General features: G+C 32.9%; 1 protein-coding gene and 1 long non-coding RNA gene across 5 annotated transcripts; one reads left to right on the forward strand and one right to left on the reverse strand.

The window, feature by feature from the left end:
- Positions 1–3,745: 3,745 nt before the first annotated feature.
- On the forward strand, positions 3,746–12,721 carry LOC114718207 (protein NARROW LEAF 1). 4 transcript variants are annotated; one of them, XM_028903463.1, is made up of 6 exons: positions 3,746–4,138; positions 5,065–5,599; positions 6,403–6,546; positions 8,825–9,065; positions 10,271–10,771; positions 11,920–12,721. In XM_028903463.1, the coding sequence occupies exons 2-6, from the start codon at positions 5,075–5,077 to the stop codon at positions 12,324–12,326; spliced, it is 1,818 nt and encodes a 605-aa protein (XP_028759296.1). In that variant the 5' UTR covers positions 3,746–4,138; positions 5,065–5,074; the 3' UTR covers positions 12,327–12,721. The 4 variants fall into 4 exon arrangements, with proteins under 4 accessions (XP_028759296.1, XP_028759297.1, XP_028759295.1 ...); XM_028903464.1 differs by having other exon boundaries at positions 3,746–4,134; positions 5,051–5,599; XM_028903462.1 differs by having other exon boundaries at positions 3,748–4,134.
- Positions 12,722–14,544: 1,823 nt separating this feature from the next.
- On the reverse strand, positions 14,545–16,861 carry LOC114718208 (uncharacterized). The gene is made up of 2 exons (XR_003737798.1): positions 16,157–16,861; positions 14,545–14,863 (listed from the first exon to the last, which is right to left on the reverse strand). It is a non-coding gene; the product is annotated as an uncharacterized LOC114718208 (long non-coding RNA).
- Between the last annotated feature and the right edge of the window lie 1,959 nt (positions 16,862–18,820).

Below are 18,820 nucleotides of genomic sequence, written 5' to 3' on the forward strand. Positions count from 1 at the left end.
TTAAATAATAAAAATTGATATTTTTGTCTGAAAATGACCCTGGGGCTTGCTTTGCTTTGTTTTGGAGGATCTTTAATTTCGTCTTGATGATGCTTTCACTAAGCATTCACAAGTCCACAAAATATTTCACAAAAAAAAAAAATTGTTATCAATCATGGCTTTTATGGGAAGGTGGTGAAATGGAGTGAGATATTGAGAGTATTCTCTCAAACTAAATCATCGTTATTGTTAAGAGCATTTGGTTCAAGTGATACCCACACCCCCAGTTCAATCAGAGTGGTTTGTATGGGAAAATGGCGTGTGTGAATCATTCTTCCCTATGAAAAAGAATTGGGATAGAGAAAGGGGGAAAAAAAAAAAAAAATAAATCACCATCGTTGTGTGGACTAGAAGCAAATTTTACCAACATGTGGTCAGGATGAGGAATAAGCTACATAATTAATTCAGCATCGAACGATGTAAAAAATATGCTGACAAAAAAAGTTACAGAGGAAAAATATAAAAATAATTGGTTCAGTCAACATAACTTGCTTGTTAAAATATAGCACACGAATTATTTACCAATATTATCTCCACCTTAATAAGAAAAGAAGCATTGAATCCACACCCTTATAATGTAGGATACCACTATCTTTACCAATTAGATCGATCTTCGTCCTTTTAAAGAATGCTTCTTTGTATTGTAGAATTTGATACTAGATCCTAATAAAGATTCATTAATAAATTTGATCCACTCAAAATAATTATATCATTGTGATTCTTACCTAATACTAGATGGTTACTTAATATAATAACTAGTTGATTTATTTGGAGAGATTAAGAAAGTTAATAAATTATATCTATCATTTTTCTTCAAACTAATTTGTCATACTTATAAATTGATACATAATCTAATGATACATATTAATATTTGAGAGAGATCATGTAATATATGTTATAATTAAATGCTCCTTTGGTCTTATTTATAGGGCAGAAAGAAAAAATATTTTTTGGTCCTATTTATAGGATATTCAGAAATTTTTTGTATGGATGTACAATTTTACTCTTTATTTATTTAAATAGGGATAAAATTGAAAAATTGTTGAATTTTAAATGAAAGTTAATGAAATTTAAAATTTTTTTAATTTGTATAAAATATGATTATTAGATAGGCTGAAAAAAGTAATCTGATAACTTTTTTAATTTTTTTAGATTAGTCAACTGGTTTTTATATTAAAGATCGGGGTAGTATTTATAGAATAAAATGTTTAGATTTCGTGTTTTTTTTAAGGGTTAACAAAGTGAATAAAATATTATTTTAGATTTAATAAATATTACATGAGATTCATAGTCTACTTAAATTCACATATAGTAGTGTTACTAAAAAAATGTTAACTTTTTCCCTAGTCTCTCTTTTATTCTTTCCGCATACTTGAAAAATGAGGAAATCTTGCTGAGCCAAAAAGATGAAATACTTTTATTTCGATAAAGATGATTAAGATGGATATCTCTTTTCTCTTTTCTCTTTTCTCTTTTCTCTTTTCATCCATTTATTTATTTATTTATTTATATAATTAAATATCCTAATGGCTGAAATTGCAGAGCGAAATTGATTCTTGATTATGTAAGCAAGCGCACCACGTATATAATAATTTAAGTGCTTTCAGTCTTTGCATTTATGATTTAATATTTCATAAGTTGAATGGTATCATGATTTGATGATTGAAAATTTGACAAAAGATAATGTGACTATTTTATTAAATTAATTAATTAATAAAAAGTAGAAGATAATGTTGGATTAGACTAGGGAGAGAGAGAGGGTTGTTGTTGAGTTTCTAGAAATAATAATAATAAAAAAAAGGGATTATCTCCATTTGTGTACAAGATCTTCCTTCCATTTTCATTTGATTTTATTACTTGCAATGGCGTTTATTTTATGGAACAAATTAATTAATTGACCAACACATTACGGCATCGCTTTAATTTTATAAACGCATGTACCATCATATATGATATCACTCTACATATCTATTTATCTCTAAGGTCAAACTTGATATTGTATTTTATTTTTTGTTTGGTTGTTAGGGAATTATTTAAATTATGTGGCATCAAAGTTAACTCCTCAAAGTAATTTCCATCAAGTGATTTAAATAGTAACCCCATTGGTAAAGGTAATAAAGCTCATATATACTAAAATAAAAAGAGGTGTGTGCTTTAATACTTTTAAATGACCTGTGTTATGTGAAGTAAGTATATGAGAAAGATTTTGTAAAAGTACTAAAAAAAGTTGAACAAGCCCTAAAATCAGATTTTGTGTGCAAATATTGTTAATAAAAAAAATCATGTTAAGAGAACTACTAATTTCACACTTATTATGTTTGTGGAGGCTGTGTAACCCAATTAACAGTAAGCACTTTTTTTTTAAATTTTTTTTCAAGTATAAAATTGAGATTTGAGCTTTTGGTAGAAAATATGATCGGTGTGTAAATTATGACAAAAAAAGTCATCATATTTGATTTTGATTAGTGTAATTAAAGGAAAAGACAAAAATATCCCTAACATAAAGGTATAAAACCATTTTTATAATTTTTACACAATGAGTAATTAGAGATATTGTTGCCTTTCATCAACATATTTCTGCCTAATTCCCATCAAAACAATAACTTAGTTTAAAATCAATAAGAAAAAGATGTGGAAGCTATAGATTCTCTCAAGAACGGAAAAAGTAATTTGATGTAACCCTTTATCTGCATTTTAAAACATGACTGAAGAAGGCGAGAGAGCAGAGTAAATGGAAAATAGATGACAGAGCAAGTGAGAAAATGATAGAAATTGGGAAAAACAAGTGAATTGTTGTTGTTGTTGTTATTAAAATTAAAATGAAAAGACTGTGCTCCTTTTAGGGAGCAAACAAGGATGGCCCCTCCCCCTCCAAAGGGCACCCACAAAATAATACAAATTAATAAATCCATTCATATTATTATCATTATTATGAGATCCCATCCCCATCCCCATCTTCATCTTATCGTCATCCAAACATTCACTATTCCTTTTCCTCCCTGGTGCCCCCATCTCCTTCCTCCAAATTTCTATCCCCTCCCCCACTCATTATTGTCGCAATCCATTTCTCTAAAACCCCAACAAAATCATTATTTCTACTTCTATCTCCTTTTCCTTCCCTAAATATTTTTTAGCAAGGACAACTATATAAATATATATATATATATATATCTCAAACATGTAAGCACTACTTTGCAGGTTTGAATCTACGATCGCCTAGGTTTGAGGAGGATTTTCTTGCTACCGTGACACAGTCATTAGACTAATCTCCAGTTGTTCTGTTTGGTCATGTTTGAAAGCTCTGATTTTTTGCATCAAAAAGCTTATGGACTTATCTGAAAATGGCTAGAAAATTGTGTTCGTGTAACAAGGTTAGTATAAATTTTCGATCTTGATATGAATGACTGCTCAAATGTAAGAATATTGGTGGGAGCTGGACAAGGGACAGAGATCAAATTGATTTGGGTACTTTTAACTATGCTTTACATAAATTCCAAAAGAAGCAAAAAATTTTATTGCCAATGACCACGGCAAAAATCTGATTTTGTAAGTATCCATCTTGTCATTAGAAAAGAAGGATACATCAAATTTTCTCTAAATAAACATACGGTGCCCCAACATTACTAGATTTGCAATTTACAATTAAAGTGGGGTGCTCAAATAGATAGCAAATATATCTTCAGTATTTATTTATTTACAAAAATCATTGCTTTCCCACGAAATTGAAATCCGATTCAGTATTAATATGGGAAAGATTGTGGAAGGCTGATATAAAATACTCACTGAGAGCGATCCATAAAGTATATTGCTCTTTCTGGAGCTCCATTAGTATTATTTTCTCGTACGTGCATACAGTTTGAGGCTTTCTCTTCTGTGAGCAGGAGGGGAAGCTTGGCCAAACTCTTGCCTCTATTCACATGACGCGGCCTATCGAACTTGTTCTTCTCAGAAAGTAGAAATCTTTTGCAATCTTAATCTGAGAGACGATTGGTGGTGTTGATGCGGTATAGAGATTCTTCTACATGTACTAGGGCATGATTACCTCTAAGCACCTCTGTTTTGAGTCTATTTCCATAGCTCCAACATTGCTGATCGGTGAGTTTTGTTTGGATAAGCTTGTGAAATTGTACCTCGTTAGACCCCTTTTCACTTGGCTGCGTCTCGTTTTTCCTTAGATTCTGCTCAGGATGAGAGCTTTTTGTGTTGTCGTTTTGTTAGGAGTATATGTCCATTGGTCCATTCTATGCTTACCCATTTCTTAGAATGATTTTTTTGGTTTTGTTCTGTTCCAATCTTGTTCTCTCTTTCTGGTATTAAAGGGTCCGGCTTCCGATATACTTCAGTCTTCTAGGCTGTTCGTGCTGGTAAAGACCTATACTTTTCCTGTCGAGAGTGCCTGATTATTATAAATCTGATTATCTTCTAATCCTTTTCTAGCTTCCTCCTCCTCCTCCTTCTTTTATTCTTTTTTGCATATGACATATGAATTTGTTATAGTTTTTGGACTTATGCACGTTATTGTCATAGTTTCTGATTGCTTGTTGTTGATCTTTGCTATAAATTTTTTATTTTCTGCCATATTTGAAAGCTTATATTTCACATCCTATTTTAGAGTGGCGGTGCTCTTTGTAATGGGATAAGTTGTTAACTAATCTCTTCGCACAATTGTTAGCATTAGCCTGCCTAATAACTTTTTATATGGGAAGTTTTGTTTAGGATTTTCTAGTGACTTACTTTGCACAAACGAATTGTCCAGTTCAGATGTTATGGGACTTACCTGTCGTTGTCTTTAATATGCGCTTATAATTAATTATTCATGTCAGTTTTAATTTGTGCGAATGAATTTACTGTGCGTAAATCTATTCTTTTGATGGATAGACCTATACTTAATTTTGTACATTTTTGCTTTTCTGAAAAATTTGCTCGTTGAAGCTTCTGTTAATTGAAAAATATTTAAAGATCGTGGAGCATAAAAGGCACTGGAGGTTTGTTATATCTTACTTAGCTGCAGTAATTTTGATGTAGGAGCTGAGAGATGGACCGGACTTACTTGGACTTAACAATTCATCACTCTGGGTCAACACAATCAGAGGAGTCATCCCTGGACCTAGAAAGGAACTACTATGGTCATCCTAATCCCTCTTCAAGTCCATTGTCCTTGCAACCTTTTGCATCAGGTGCTCAGCATTCTGAGAGCAATGCTGCCTACTTTTCTTGGCCTACATTGAGTAGGTTAAATGACACTGCAGAAGACAGGGCCAATTATTTTGGAAACCTTCAAAAGGGAGTACTACCTGAAACCTTGGGTGGATTGCCAACAGGACAGCAAGCTACTACCTTGCTTGAACTGATGACTATTAGGGCTTTCCATAGCAAGATCCTGCGTCGATTTAGTCTTGGGACTGCAATTGGCTTTCGGATGAGAGGGGGTGTCTTGACTAATATTCCAGCTATCCTTGTATTCGTTGCCCGTAAAGTTAACAGGCAATGGCTCAGCCATCTCCAATGCCTACCTACTGCACTTGAGGTGGGGACTTTGGTTCTTCTGGCTACGTTGCAGGTTTCTACATGGCTTTAGTGGGTCTTTTTACAATTCATTTGTTTGATTCGGTGCTGGTTGTTTTTGCATTTTCATCTAGGCATATTGCTGCTGTGTTTTGGCTTTATACATTGGAATAGGTGATAAGGGAACTCCTTAACATTCTGGATTGCTTATTTAATTGCTCATTTCTGTGCTTAGTTGATAATAGATCCGTGATTGGCATATGAGCCATGTGCTAGTTTTCTTAAAACTAAATTATGCTTTGTATTTTGGTGGGACTTATGGCAGTGGACAATAAATCAAAATAAAAACGAAATTCCTACCATGCAAAAGTGTGAATCCCTCGAATTTATGGCTACCTTTTCTTTGATCTTTTCTTTCTAACTTAATAATAATCAGTTTGATGCGCCAAATAAGAAAGATTCTATGTTTTATTGTTGCCAAATGCCAACAGTGGTTAGGCTTGTTGGCCTATTTACGATGGTTTCCTTGTTCAATTCAATCATTTTTCTTTTTTTAGGTTGGTGAGCTCGAGTTGTCATCAAAGTAGAACTACATGACATGATGCAATGTGTCTTCTTTTTATTAATAGTATTTTTTTTAAATGAAAAAGTAATTGGACTGGTTGTTCTTTTATGATTATGTGGGAGATAGAACAAATGGTTGTTGTGATAATATGAAAGTAATTACAAAATTATTTTTTATCGAAAAAAAATATTGTCCTAAACTACAAAAAAATATTTCAGTACTCCTTGTGATATAAAAGGTCGTTATAGTCTTTACCTGCAATAATAAAATTGAATATTTAATTTGTAAAGCAGGGGCCTGGGGGTGTTTGGTGTGATGTGGATGTTGTTGAGTTCTCTTATTATGGTGCTCCTGCAGCAACTCCTAAAGAACAATTATACACAGAGCTTGCTGATGGCTTACGGGGAAGTGATCCAATCATTGGCTCTGGGTCTCAGGTACTTTTCCCTGCAGCATTAATATCGTTTATGTTACTTTATGCAAGAGAATGGAAGATAGATTTTCAAACAGGTATTTACTTGATACTAGAATGTTGAGACATATCATATTTGTTTTAATGTTCACCATTCTTATCACTGTTATGGATTTGACTTTAGTCAAATAGGTTATGTTGAAAGTCGGGCGCCTCTCAACTTCTCTGTATTCATTCAGTATTTTAGTTGTTCTTTTTATTTCCTTTCTTTGTCAATGTTACCTTTCTATTTCTGTTTGTCCTTATTTTGATAAATTTATTATCTTTTACCTCACAGTTATGTGGCTGATTTTATGGGATTGAATGGTGGACATGTTGCTTTCCCTCCCTTAATGTATTTGTCCTTTCTTTCATGAATAAATAAGCAATCAGATGCATTACTCTCTGATTTTCCTCTGGTGATATCATTGTCTTCTTGCTGAATAGGTTTGTTTATAAGTTGCAGTTATCTAGTGGGAAATCAAGGCTTTTTGAGATATATTAAATTATCTCGGGTGGTTAAATTTGGGTGTTTAATAGTTTTGTTGTAAACTTGATGTTTTTGTTTGGTTCCATTAATTCATCTGGCATTATATTATATATTACGGAGACATGTTAATTCTAAATAATATCATTCTTCTGTTATTACTTAACTGGTAATTCAATAGGAGGTGAATGGGTTACAAAAATTTTTACCTGCAAACTACATTTATTGCCTATCTGACTTGTGCTCTTTTCATTAAGGGACCAACATAAAAACTTGACTTTATATGCTCAGTAGAATTTCATCCCAACTGTTTTTGGTGCATTTTGGAAGAGTTAATAATAAATGATAAATGATACTACCTCTAATCCTTAGTATAAGACCTTGTTTGACTTTTATTTTGGTCCTAAATACAAGATCCTAATCTACTTTGTCTCTTATATTTATATATTTTTTTTTCCTAAGGTGGTCTTTCTAACAATGATAGTTCTAGCCAATACATTTGATTAGTAAAAATATTTTGGGAAAGACAATACCTATTTACTACAAATAACTAACTTAATTTCTTTCCTTAATCTTCTCAAATTAGTCAACTAGTTTTCATAATTAGGACCGGAGGTAGTATTAAATAATTGGCTTTGAAGATTACGAATAGAAGCTGCAGACCTGCAGTTATGAGGACATTAGATTATGCAGAAGCTGTTAATTTTTTAATCAGCAACTGATAAATTACCAATCATAGTTTGGCTTATGAATGGGAGTTTTCCTTTTATCTTGTAACTGCACCAATTTATTGCATGTAGACTTTATCCCAGCTTAATATGCAAAGCTTTCACGTTGTCATCCTAAGTAATCTCCAATGCCATTTACCAAATGAAATTCTTCAAAACTGAAAGATAAGAATTTGAGATATGCCAAGTTATTTGTTTTCTATTGCTTAAGATGATGCAATAGGTGACTTCTTGCTCTAGTTCTGTAGAATTCAAGCTTTTTTCTTTTATCGTTATGAATATTGTTCCATATGACATATTATTTTAATGACTTTTAAACTACTTGATCTGGAGATGATTTTGTTAAATTATTGATTCACTTGGTAGAGCAATGCTGGCTGATCATTCAATTAGATGCTGATTATTTCACCAAAACAGTTTTGAATGATATATTAAAACACTGATATTCATTAGTTCAATATAAGCATTTCCAGTGAAGTAGTGAATGACCCCTCATATTTTCTTCTGTGACTGGATCTCTTGTACTAAAAAGTTTGTACAGGGGACAAAGACAGGAAATATTCCTTTTTAAAAAGATGGATCAGGTAGTAGCATTTATGATCCATTATTAAAATTTGTTCAGATACTGATTTGAATGCGACTGGTTCTTAATCTCCCTATATTTTCTGTCTCATCTGAAGTCTGATCTAATGCTGCTATCTCTCTGAATGCTTGATAATTTGTCTCTCTATATTCAACATATTTTTCTTACAGTGTGAGATGATAGAATGATTAATTTTTTTTTAACAATGTAACAATGTTATTTGATTTAGGAATCAGGGTTTGTTATTGGGCAGTTCGGGTAATCTAAGATTCAATTAGGCATTTGAATCCTTTTGGGCCTTGGATTATATTAACCCATTTTTTTCTCAAATGTGGGCCTTGTGAGTTGTAGTCAGTACTCATATTATTGATCTTTGAGTCTTGAAATCCTGTTAATTTTGTTTTGTTTTATTTCAACCCATACTGTCGTGCATAATTTTTTCCCTTTAATTGTTTCTTCTCGAAAGGTTGCAAGCCAAGAGACATATGGAACCTTGGGAGCTATTGTAAAAAGCCGAACAGGAAATAAACAGGTTGGTTTCCTTACAAATCGACATGTAGCTGTTGATTTGGACTACCCAAATCAGAAAATGTTTCATCCGTTGCCACCCAGCCTTGGACCAGGTGTTTATCTTGGTGCAGTTGAGAGGGCAACATCATTTATCACTGATGACCTTTGGTATGGCATTTTTGCTGGAACAAACCCAGGTAGCCTAGTCCCATTTGCATTTATCATGAACCAACGGTTGAAAGTTTTCAGTCATGAGTGTTTTTTTTTTTTTTTGGTCGATTTTCAAAATTTTCTCTGGATTTCAAGTTTTTAGTGTTATGAAATAGGTGCTATGTTTCTTTAGTAGGTTACTTGAAGGGGAAATGCACAGTATTGAAAATTTTGAACGCTAAGTCCTATGCCAGGGCTTTAATTCAGTAAGAGGTCTTTGTTTGGAGGATTATCTTAATTGTGATTAATAATCAAAATTATATATCTGGTGCTTTCTCTACAGCGACGGGTAAGTTACCAAACTTTCCCCTTGCGACAAAATTTTTCCGATACTATGTCACTTTTTTTTTTTTAAAAGAAGTTCTGATCTGTTTACCAAAAGATGAAAACTTCCATAGCTGCAGCTACTAGAACTTGAAAATTGTTGAGGAAGAACTATATATATCTCTAGTGATTTCTGTCCAGTTGAGTAAAATCTGTGCTTTTGTTTTTGAAGATAAATAAGGAATTATAGATCAGCTATAAGCTTTGGCCCGCATAATGTCCACCTTCATGATAACAGCATGACCCCAGTTCCATTGCCCTGCCTATGCAAGTTCCATCACCCCATGGGTAACCCATCCTCCGGCAATGAAGCCACCACGGTCACTCCACCACTACCATGATCTCCATTGCCCCATCACATGCCATCAATTTGTAGTCATTTCCAATTAACTTCCATTTTTGTGATTCTCGATTCCCTTGCATACACTGCTACACTGGTCACCATCCTCCCAAGCACACAGCCCCCAATCGCTACCTTTCTGTCATGGTTCTAAGACAAGAAAAATATTTTATAAAAGAACACTTTTATCAATAGTTAATGACCTAGTAAATTTGAAAATGCAAGAATAGAAACTTGCTTCCTGATTGATCTGAACACACAATGAACTGCTTTTTTGCAGTAATGATTTTTCACTAAAACTGATTTTTTTTTTAGGATAAAAAAAAACCGTTTCTTGTGAAAACAACATAATTTTACATTATGGCCAAACAGACATTAAGTTCTCATAACGTGTAAAGATCATACTTGATATGGATGACCGTCTTCCAAGAATGCTTGCAAAGCTCATGATATCTATCACTTCAGATTTGTTGATCATAGTTTTATGTTTTGGTGTATCTCATTTTATCCTGACTTGTAATACTGCAGAGACATTTGTGCGAGCTGATGGAGCCTTCATCCCATTTGCTGAGGATTTCAATATGAATAATGTTACAACATCTATAAAAGGTGTGGGTGAGATTGGCGATGTCAATATCATAGACTTGCAGTCACCAATAAACAGTCTTATTGGAAGGCAGGTGATTAAAGTCGGAAGAAGTTCTGGTTTGACTACAGGGACTATAATGGCCTATGCCCTGGAGTACAATGATGAGAAAGGGATTTGTTTTCTCACCGATTTTCTTGTTGTTGGTGAGAACCAGCAGACATTTGACCTTGAAGGTGACAGTGGAAGCCTCATTCTCTTGACTGGTCAGAATGAGGAGAAGCCACAGCCTGTGGGCATCATCTGGGGTGGGACAGCTAACAGGGGACGTTTGAAATTAAAAGTTGGCCAATCACCAGAGAATTGGACCAGTGGAGTTGATCTCGGTCGACTTCTCGATCTCCTGGAACTTAAACTTATTACAACAAATGAAGCACTTCAAGGTTCGTGTTTTGAAGGATTCAGTTGTTAATCTTTCAATCACTCTAGTCTCTTTCTTTCCAGAATTGTTAGCATCATTATCCTGCAATTTGGTACTATATTGTTTTACAAACAGTGCTGAGGGATGGGTGAAATTTGCTGGCATGCAAACATAGCAAATTCCTGTCTTAGACTACTGATGATCTATTAGATATATGAAAATCGTCTCGAATACTTGATATAGGGATCTAGGGAGGGATGGGGAGTTACTAAATGATGGACCTTGAAGGAATATGTTTAGTTTGATGTGATAGCAGTTCAGCCCAATGTCGTTAAAGGCACTCAGCTTACCGCCTAAGCATATAATTTCTTTATCTTCATATTTTTAATTTTTAGTTTGATATAATAGCAGTTCAGCCCAATGTTGTTGGTTTGGTTGCAGCAACAAGAAGAAACTGTTTTGGCTAGCAGTCTAGGGTAACTAACCCATCATGTTTCAGCCCAAAAATATAGGACCTTAACATTTAAACCTGAGTTAGGGAAAAAGCATCTGGGCGGCTATTAACATGACTAATGCTGATGGATGTTATATTATACCTTGTTAAAGGGTTTCAAAATCCTGCTACATTTATAATAGATAAACTCCACTGGTCTGTTTGTATGGCATGAGTCATGCCTTCTTCAGTGACCTACTCCAATATGATCTGTGGATTTGCAACTGTTGGGCATGGGCCTTTAAGAAGGTTGACTTGTGTTAGGAAGAAGGCCAAGGATTTAGCAAAGCATAATTGAAGTATTTTCTGCATGATCATTGGGGGAAAGAGTGTGTGGAAGGTGTAAAGGCGGTGTTGGTTAGAGGGAGAGGGGTAAGAAAGGTTTTAATAGTGTGTTGGGAGACCCAGTGTCTCTCGAATACGCAGTAGTTGTATCTAGCTGTTTCCAGTTCTCTTTGCCTGGAGTAGTTTCCCTCCATTAGGCCTAAATTCTGGAGGATTTGTGACTGAATAACACAGTTCTGAGATTGTTTTTATCAGGAACACGCGCGCACTCTAAGTGTATTCTTATATATCCGTATTTGGCACAATTATATTTGCAAAAAAATTAGCTGAATATTCAGATGTAAAGCTAAGTTACAGCTGACAAGCCTTTTGTTGTTATTTTGCTTTTATAGCCGCGATCCAGGAACAAAAGAGTGGCTCTACGGTTGGAAATGATTCTACAGTTGGAGAATCCTCTTCCACTGTGCTTACAAAAGATAGGCTTGAAAAGAGTTTTGAGCCTTTTCGCTTTAACAACCAGGGAGTTCCTGTTGAGGACGAACCTTCCCGTGGACTCAACCCCGCATTAAGGCCAAATGAGTTTCATGGGAGAAATGTAGAACACCAGTTCATTCCTAGTTATGGAGGCAAGTCTCCAGTACATAAAAGCTACCAAGAACGAGACCACCTAGACTTAAAAAGTCTTTCAGCATTACGAAACGGCCCGGATGAAGATAGTTTTGTTTCCTTGCGTTTGGGAGAGCCTGAAGCAAAGAGAAGAAAGCAATCAAGCTCTTCTTTTACCATTGAAGAATTATAATCAAGCAATAAGAAATATTACAGTATATTGACTCATTGAAGCAACCGCATGGCTGTAGTCCATCATGCTATAGAAATCACCTTCAACTAGGATGGAGGTGGTTTTTGAAAAGAGAGATTAAATTATCAGCTAATGTCCTTCTGGATAATTCTTATTCTTTTTTCATGTTCTTGCCTAGTGATGATAATAGGTAACATGAGAATTACTATATAATATTTTATAGCGGAGATTTAGCTAGCACTATGTAAGCTGTGATATCTATCTACGCTACTGCTGTAGCATTTGTATCATTAGAACTCCTGAAGGGGAAGAACTATAACCCCTATTGTAATTGTAAGTTAAAGGACTGTAAAATATATCCTTGCCCCTAGCAGCATCATTTTCTTCAGGGTCAATCCTATTCTTGCACTTGGTTTGGTAACAATATGTTCTGTACAAGATTTACTCTGTTCACGTTGTATTACTTCCGATTCTAAATATAAGAGGTTATATTATATAGTGCAATGGTTTTTATATTTAAGATCAGAAGTAGTAAGATTTACTAGTGGCTGCAAATGGGAGTTCCAATTTGTCGATGATGATGAATCGATATTCAATATAAAATTTGGCGCAAGCATATTATTTATAAGTCGTAATTAAAGCATGATAATTTGTGTATTTTAATTATGGAACAGCAAAAATGGATCTAAGTAATCATTTGATGCTACTATTTTGAGGTCAATAAATTGATTGGGTACTCACTTGCCCATTTCTCCATGGTCTGAGGGGGAAAAAGGGATATCAAAGTCAGGAATAAATTATATAATGTTTTTTAGGTTTATTAAAATTACATATTATTTCTAAATTTTACATGGCTATAAAGCTAAAAATATTTCACTTGAGTGAAAATCACTTGTAAACCATGTACCTACTTATTATATATATTCTGCAGTCTTAACCTTGTACTACCTCCGGTCCTTAATATAAGACCCCGTTTGACTTTTTGTTTGGTCCTAATTATAAGATCTCAATCCATTTTGTCTCTCATATTTATACATTTTTTTTCCAAGATAGTCCTTCTAACAATGATAGTTCTAGCCAATACACTTAATTAGCAAGGATATTTTAGGAATGACAACACTTATTTATTACAAATAACGAACTTAACTTACTTCCTTAATCTCCTCAAATAAGTCAACTGGGTCTTATAATTAGGACCGGAAGTAGTATTTTTTATTTAATGCTACCTTTGGCCAATCTAGTTTGTAGTCTATAAATGAGGTTTTATAAATAAGATTGGAAATAGTATTAGAATTGCATGTGAGAGAGGGATGGCTTAATTAATTGGTAAATTAGTGTTGATACAAATGATTATCATTTACAGCATATAATTAAGTCAACAAATGCTTGCATCAATCATAATAAGTTGTGAGCTAACAGTTAGGCAATGAGCTATATTATTTATGATTTAAGAAGATTTTATATACTCCTCCAGGCCTAAATATAAGACCCATAAGGGTCTTATATTTAAGACTGGAGGAGTATATATAAGGATCTTATATTTATGACCGGAGGAGTAATATTTTAACTGAAGAATGTATTATCAGCCCTAATACTTGACAAAGGAGGACTTTAGATTAACCAACAATAATACTCTCTTTTCAAAGTTTAGACTCTGCCTAATAATTGTATCCTTTATTTTTATAAAAATACATGTGCACTAAGAAACAGTTGAAAAAATAAAGATGATGATATTTTTTTGATCTTTTTTTCTCAGTAAATGCATGAATGTATATACTTCATATAATTCTCCCTAATGCCCATATTTTCTTCTTTGTTTAATTGTGCATTAAAAGAAGTCTAGACCTAAATAGAATTCATTAAAATATTTATAAAAAAGAGGGTCAAATTAAGTCGTGCACATGAACAAGCATAATTAAGGCACTAAATCAATAGCCAAATTTTCTCAGTAAGGGAATATGCATGCATATGTGATACTATTAACTGATGAATTTAATATCAGCTAGTACTTCAATTTAATATCCAGTCTGATTTTAAACCGCAGAGAGATGAACATGAACTAACTAGCCTCATACTTGTTTGATAAAATGGAATCTTTCGTGCTTATCTCTTATCTCTTTCAGCTACACACACACACACACACACACACATATTTCAATATGCATGTCTCATATCTTTAATTTTATTTAGCCACTAAACAATAATAATTAATTGTACATATCACACACAAAAAATTAACTTGTGCCTTAATTATTATCTGGTTTTACACTGAAAAATGCCTTGTACAAATCCTTTTCTTCATTAAACAAACTCTTAAACTAATCATTGTCTTCTACTTACACACGTTTTAAGTAATATAAACTTGTGCATCGAGCGAAACAGTTTGAATTTTAATTTTCTTTCTGATTTTTCCCTTTGGACGATCTTTCTTCATTCCTTCAGCTCAAAAAAGGAAAAAAAAAAAAGGACCTTTCTTCATTCCAAGTTATCTCTATATCAGCAAACCAAACTTGCCTCTGCATGCAGCAGAAATCAATCTGCACAAAACTTCAGCTTAAAATGACAAATGTTTAGGAATGTGTTTGGTATTGAGATGATCAAACTATATCAAGTTTAGCTAGGTTCCCCAACAATCGAACCATATGTATACTTTAGGAAGATTAGGTTTTTATCTATATATTTTACTTTTCATTTTAACACATACATATATATGTGGGCAAACTTATTTTCAATAACTTTAATCAAACAAAGTATTTAGTCCTACCTCCAGTCTTAATTATAAGAGCTAATTGACTAATTTGAGGAGATTAAAAAAAGAAATTAAGATAGTTATTTGTAATAAATAAGTGTTGTTTTTTTTAAAATATCCTTACTAATAAAGTGTATTGATTAAAACTACTATTGTTAGAAGAACTACATTGAGAAAAAATGTATAGATATGAGAGACAAAGTGGATTGAGGTTTTATATTTAAGACCAAAATAAAAATCAAATAAGGTCTTATATTAAGGATCGGAGGTAGTAGTATCTTTAAGCCTGTTTATAAGAAACAAATGATAGTTAAATTTTAGCTATCATTCGTTATAATAAGTACACCTGGAGGTAGCATTTGATAGTAACTAATTCAAAATCATCAATTCAAAAAAAGTAATAATCACCCAAGTTTAGCGAAATATACCACACCCAACCCTAAGTTTTCGCTGAACTTGGATGTTAAGGAATTTTGAAATGATAAAAAACTGGCCAAAAACAATGATCGCCATTAATTATTGATAATTGCAAAAGAGAAATTAAAGTAGAATTTTTATTTTTAATTTTTAAGTGATAGGGTAGTGGACCACAAATAATGTAGTTGTACCCAATAAGCGGCTACCAAATTCAAGGTGTCATCTGCGATGAAACAGTTCCTAAAATAGTTAAATAAAGGGTTACTTGAAATCAACAAATATATATATATTTACACACAAACACACATGTGTATCTCTTCTTTGGCTCCCAATTTGTCCTACATATTCTTTTCTCATGCACACACACATATATATCCTCATAATTAATTCTTCAATATATTCTTCTTCGTCAACTAACATTCATCACTTTTCCCCTCAAAAGCATATCGTCTGCTATATATCTAAGTCCGGGTAAAGTACTGCTAAACAGTACTGCAAAAACATGGACACATGAGAAAAGAAGATATATATATATATATATATATGTAAATGTATACAAGCACAGTTCATGGATCTGTGTGCATATATGTCTTCAATCATATATTGCAGAAATTAAAATTTGCTTATAGGAAAAACAATGGCTTGAAGAAGGCATAGTACGTACCTTGAATCTGTAAATTAAACATATATAACCCTGAACAATTCCAGAGTCGGGAGAGAATTGAAATTGGCTGCCTGTTGGTGATTGGGTGATTGAAGCTGCAGGATGATCTGATATATCTGTATGTATCAATGTATATGAAGGTGTGTATCTAATAAGATCTAAAATCCAATTGTTTTCCTGATAGAATTCTATATTTCCAGTTTCAATAACCAGTAAGAAGCCTAATTAAAAGGATTTTTCAGTTTCAGCAACATATGTTCAAGAACCACACCACTATTTTGTTTCTTTCCCACCCATATATATGTATATACACCCACACAAACTCTATAATTTGATTCTAATTGAATTAGAGGCCCCCATGAACTGATGTATAACTCGTGTAGCTACCACCAACATGAGTATTTAGGATTGAAAAAAGGAGCTTTAATTTTGTGCTTGTGTGTGTGTGTGTAGAGGGATGAAAAAAAATGGATGGAGCATATATATATATATATATGTATATATAGAGGAGCTGGTTTGTAATTTACCAGATCATGCTGGCAGCTTCAACCTCTCAAACCAACATATATACTTTCGAGAGTTGTGATGAACATACAGAGAGAGAGAGAGATTGAACTCAGAAACCCTAGTTTGTTGGGAATTCCCATAGAGGTAGATATCCGCAAGCTAGCACACATTTGAACTAGTGCAGAAGGGGATTCGGTTTATATGTAAAAGGACTCATGCATCCATATATATATATATATAGAGAGAGAGAGAGAGAGAGAGAGAGAGCTAAACAGATATGTGTGTGAGCGATATGATAGGATAAAGAGGAAGAGAGGATTAGGAAGAGTTGACAAATAATTAATTAATTAATAATTTAATTATGGCTTTTGGTCCCTCCCTTGCAGGTTACAGCTATTGACAATGACTTGGTAATTGCCCTTCTCTCTCTCTAGGGTTTTCAGTCATTTGCATGGCACATTATACGATAGGGACCACGTATCCTTGAAGAAATAAAAAAGATAAGCAGGAAATTGCCAGAAATTGCACATGTCGGGAACAAGTTGTTACTTGTTAATTGGCCCCGTTTAATTTACTATTTATTTCTTCCTTAAAATATGAAATTACTATAAATTCTTATGCTTTTGCAGTTAGATTCCTCTTTTGATGAAGCAAATTAGTAATCAATCATTCTTCAGTACCAAATAACTTAATGATCCTGCATTAATTGATTGTGAAGTCAATAATTTATAATAGATTCACACCCGATTATCCTGCCATGCTATCTTATACATTTGTGCTCATTTCACCTTGATCCTTTAAATTACAGCCACTTAACGTTGATCTAATATTAGCTAATTTGATTAGATTAAGAAAGTTAGGTAAATTAGTTAATTATAAGAAATATAATATGTTTTTCCTAAAAAACTATAATCATTTTTCTTAATATTCTTTCTCTTTTATTTATTTGATTATGACAGAGAGAGTATTCATAAGGATAATTTAAAAAAATTGTTAAATATGATAAATAGGTTTTATATTTAGTATCAAAATTAACTTAACAAATTAGGTCATATATTAAGGACCAGAGGACTATAAAAAATGCGTAATTTAATAATGTTCTTTTGAAACGATAATATTTAATTACTAACCTACTAATAATTAACAATGTCGAGCTACCAAGGTAAAATTGATTGGCAGCATCATGTGCTACAACTTTCATATATATATATATATTTATATATATATGGTCCTCCTTAGAAAAGATATAATAATTAATTAATGAATTAAAAAACCTATGTCATAATATTTTGGGGCCAATTAACAAAAGAGTCTTGTTGAGATGATCAATCTTACTATAAACAGCTAATGAAGATACTGTTCCCATGTGCTTTAGATAGAGACCGCTTGGTCCCCGCAATCACCCAACCATATAATATTATTCACAATTATTCTTCTGATTTCACGTCATCTTATTTTTTTTGTCCCGTAGACAAAATAATAAGTCATTTCAAAATGTAAATCAAAATCAATATTAACCATCTAATTAATCTGAAGTTTTTAATTTTAATAAATGTTACATAATCTCCTAAATACACTCCTTTTTTTTAATATTAGATTATATCTCAACTTATGAGTTAAATAAATTACTTTAAAAATAATAAACATAAAAGATAAAATAAATTAAATATTTATTATCAAAATTAATTTTCTAACCACCACTTATATTTAGGATCAATATTTATAAGGAAAATACATGTGTAAATATATCTGCTCGTGTATGTGTGTGGATATTCCTATCACTTCATGATGAGATCATCCACGAATCTTGGTAGATGCGTTATGTAAAAGATAATGAATAGGCAGTGCAAGGAGAAGGGCACAAGGCTCAGTTTTGTCTTTAGATTTGGTTGGATTCTGGATGGCAGGGGCCACCTTTATAGACAGATTCCTTATCATAGATTTCTTCTTTCTTTGCCTTCTTTCCTGTGTATGGTTATATATGAATGAAATAAACATTTTTCTGGCAAAAAAGAAGCTTAATGATATAGACTACTTAATTAGATGTCTTTAACCTTGGAAATTGACAGTTCATGTCAAAAGGGCATGTTTTGATCCATGAATGTTTGGAGAACTAAAGTCCGAGGAGATTGATACAATGTTTTGTCTAAAAACAGA

Source organism: Neltuma alba, unplaced genomic scaffold (assembly GCF_004799145.2).
Source record: "Neltuma alba isolate B1F8T4 unplaced genomic scaffold, ASM479914v2 tig00011820_pilon, whole genome shotgun sequence".
NCBI lineage: Eukaryota > Viridiplantae > Streptophyta > Magnoliopsida > Fabales > Fabaceae > Neltuma > Neltuma alba.

Bases quoted from the DNA above. Each gene is read 5' to 3' on its own strand.
- LOC114718207 (XM_028903463.1), top strand. From the start codon at position 5,075: ATGGACCGGACTTACTTGGACTTAACAATTCATCACTCTGGGTCAACA. The intron at 6,547-8,824 runs GTACTTTTCCCT...TCTTCTCGAAAG, and splicing joins TCATTGGCTCTGGGTCTCAG to GTTGCAAGCCAAGAGACATA. The intron at 9,066-10,270 runs GTAGCCTAGTCC...GTAATACTGCAG, and splicing joins TTTTGCTGGAACAAACCCAG to AGACATTTGTGCGAGCTGAT.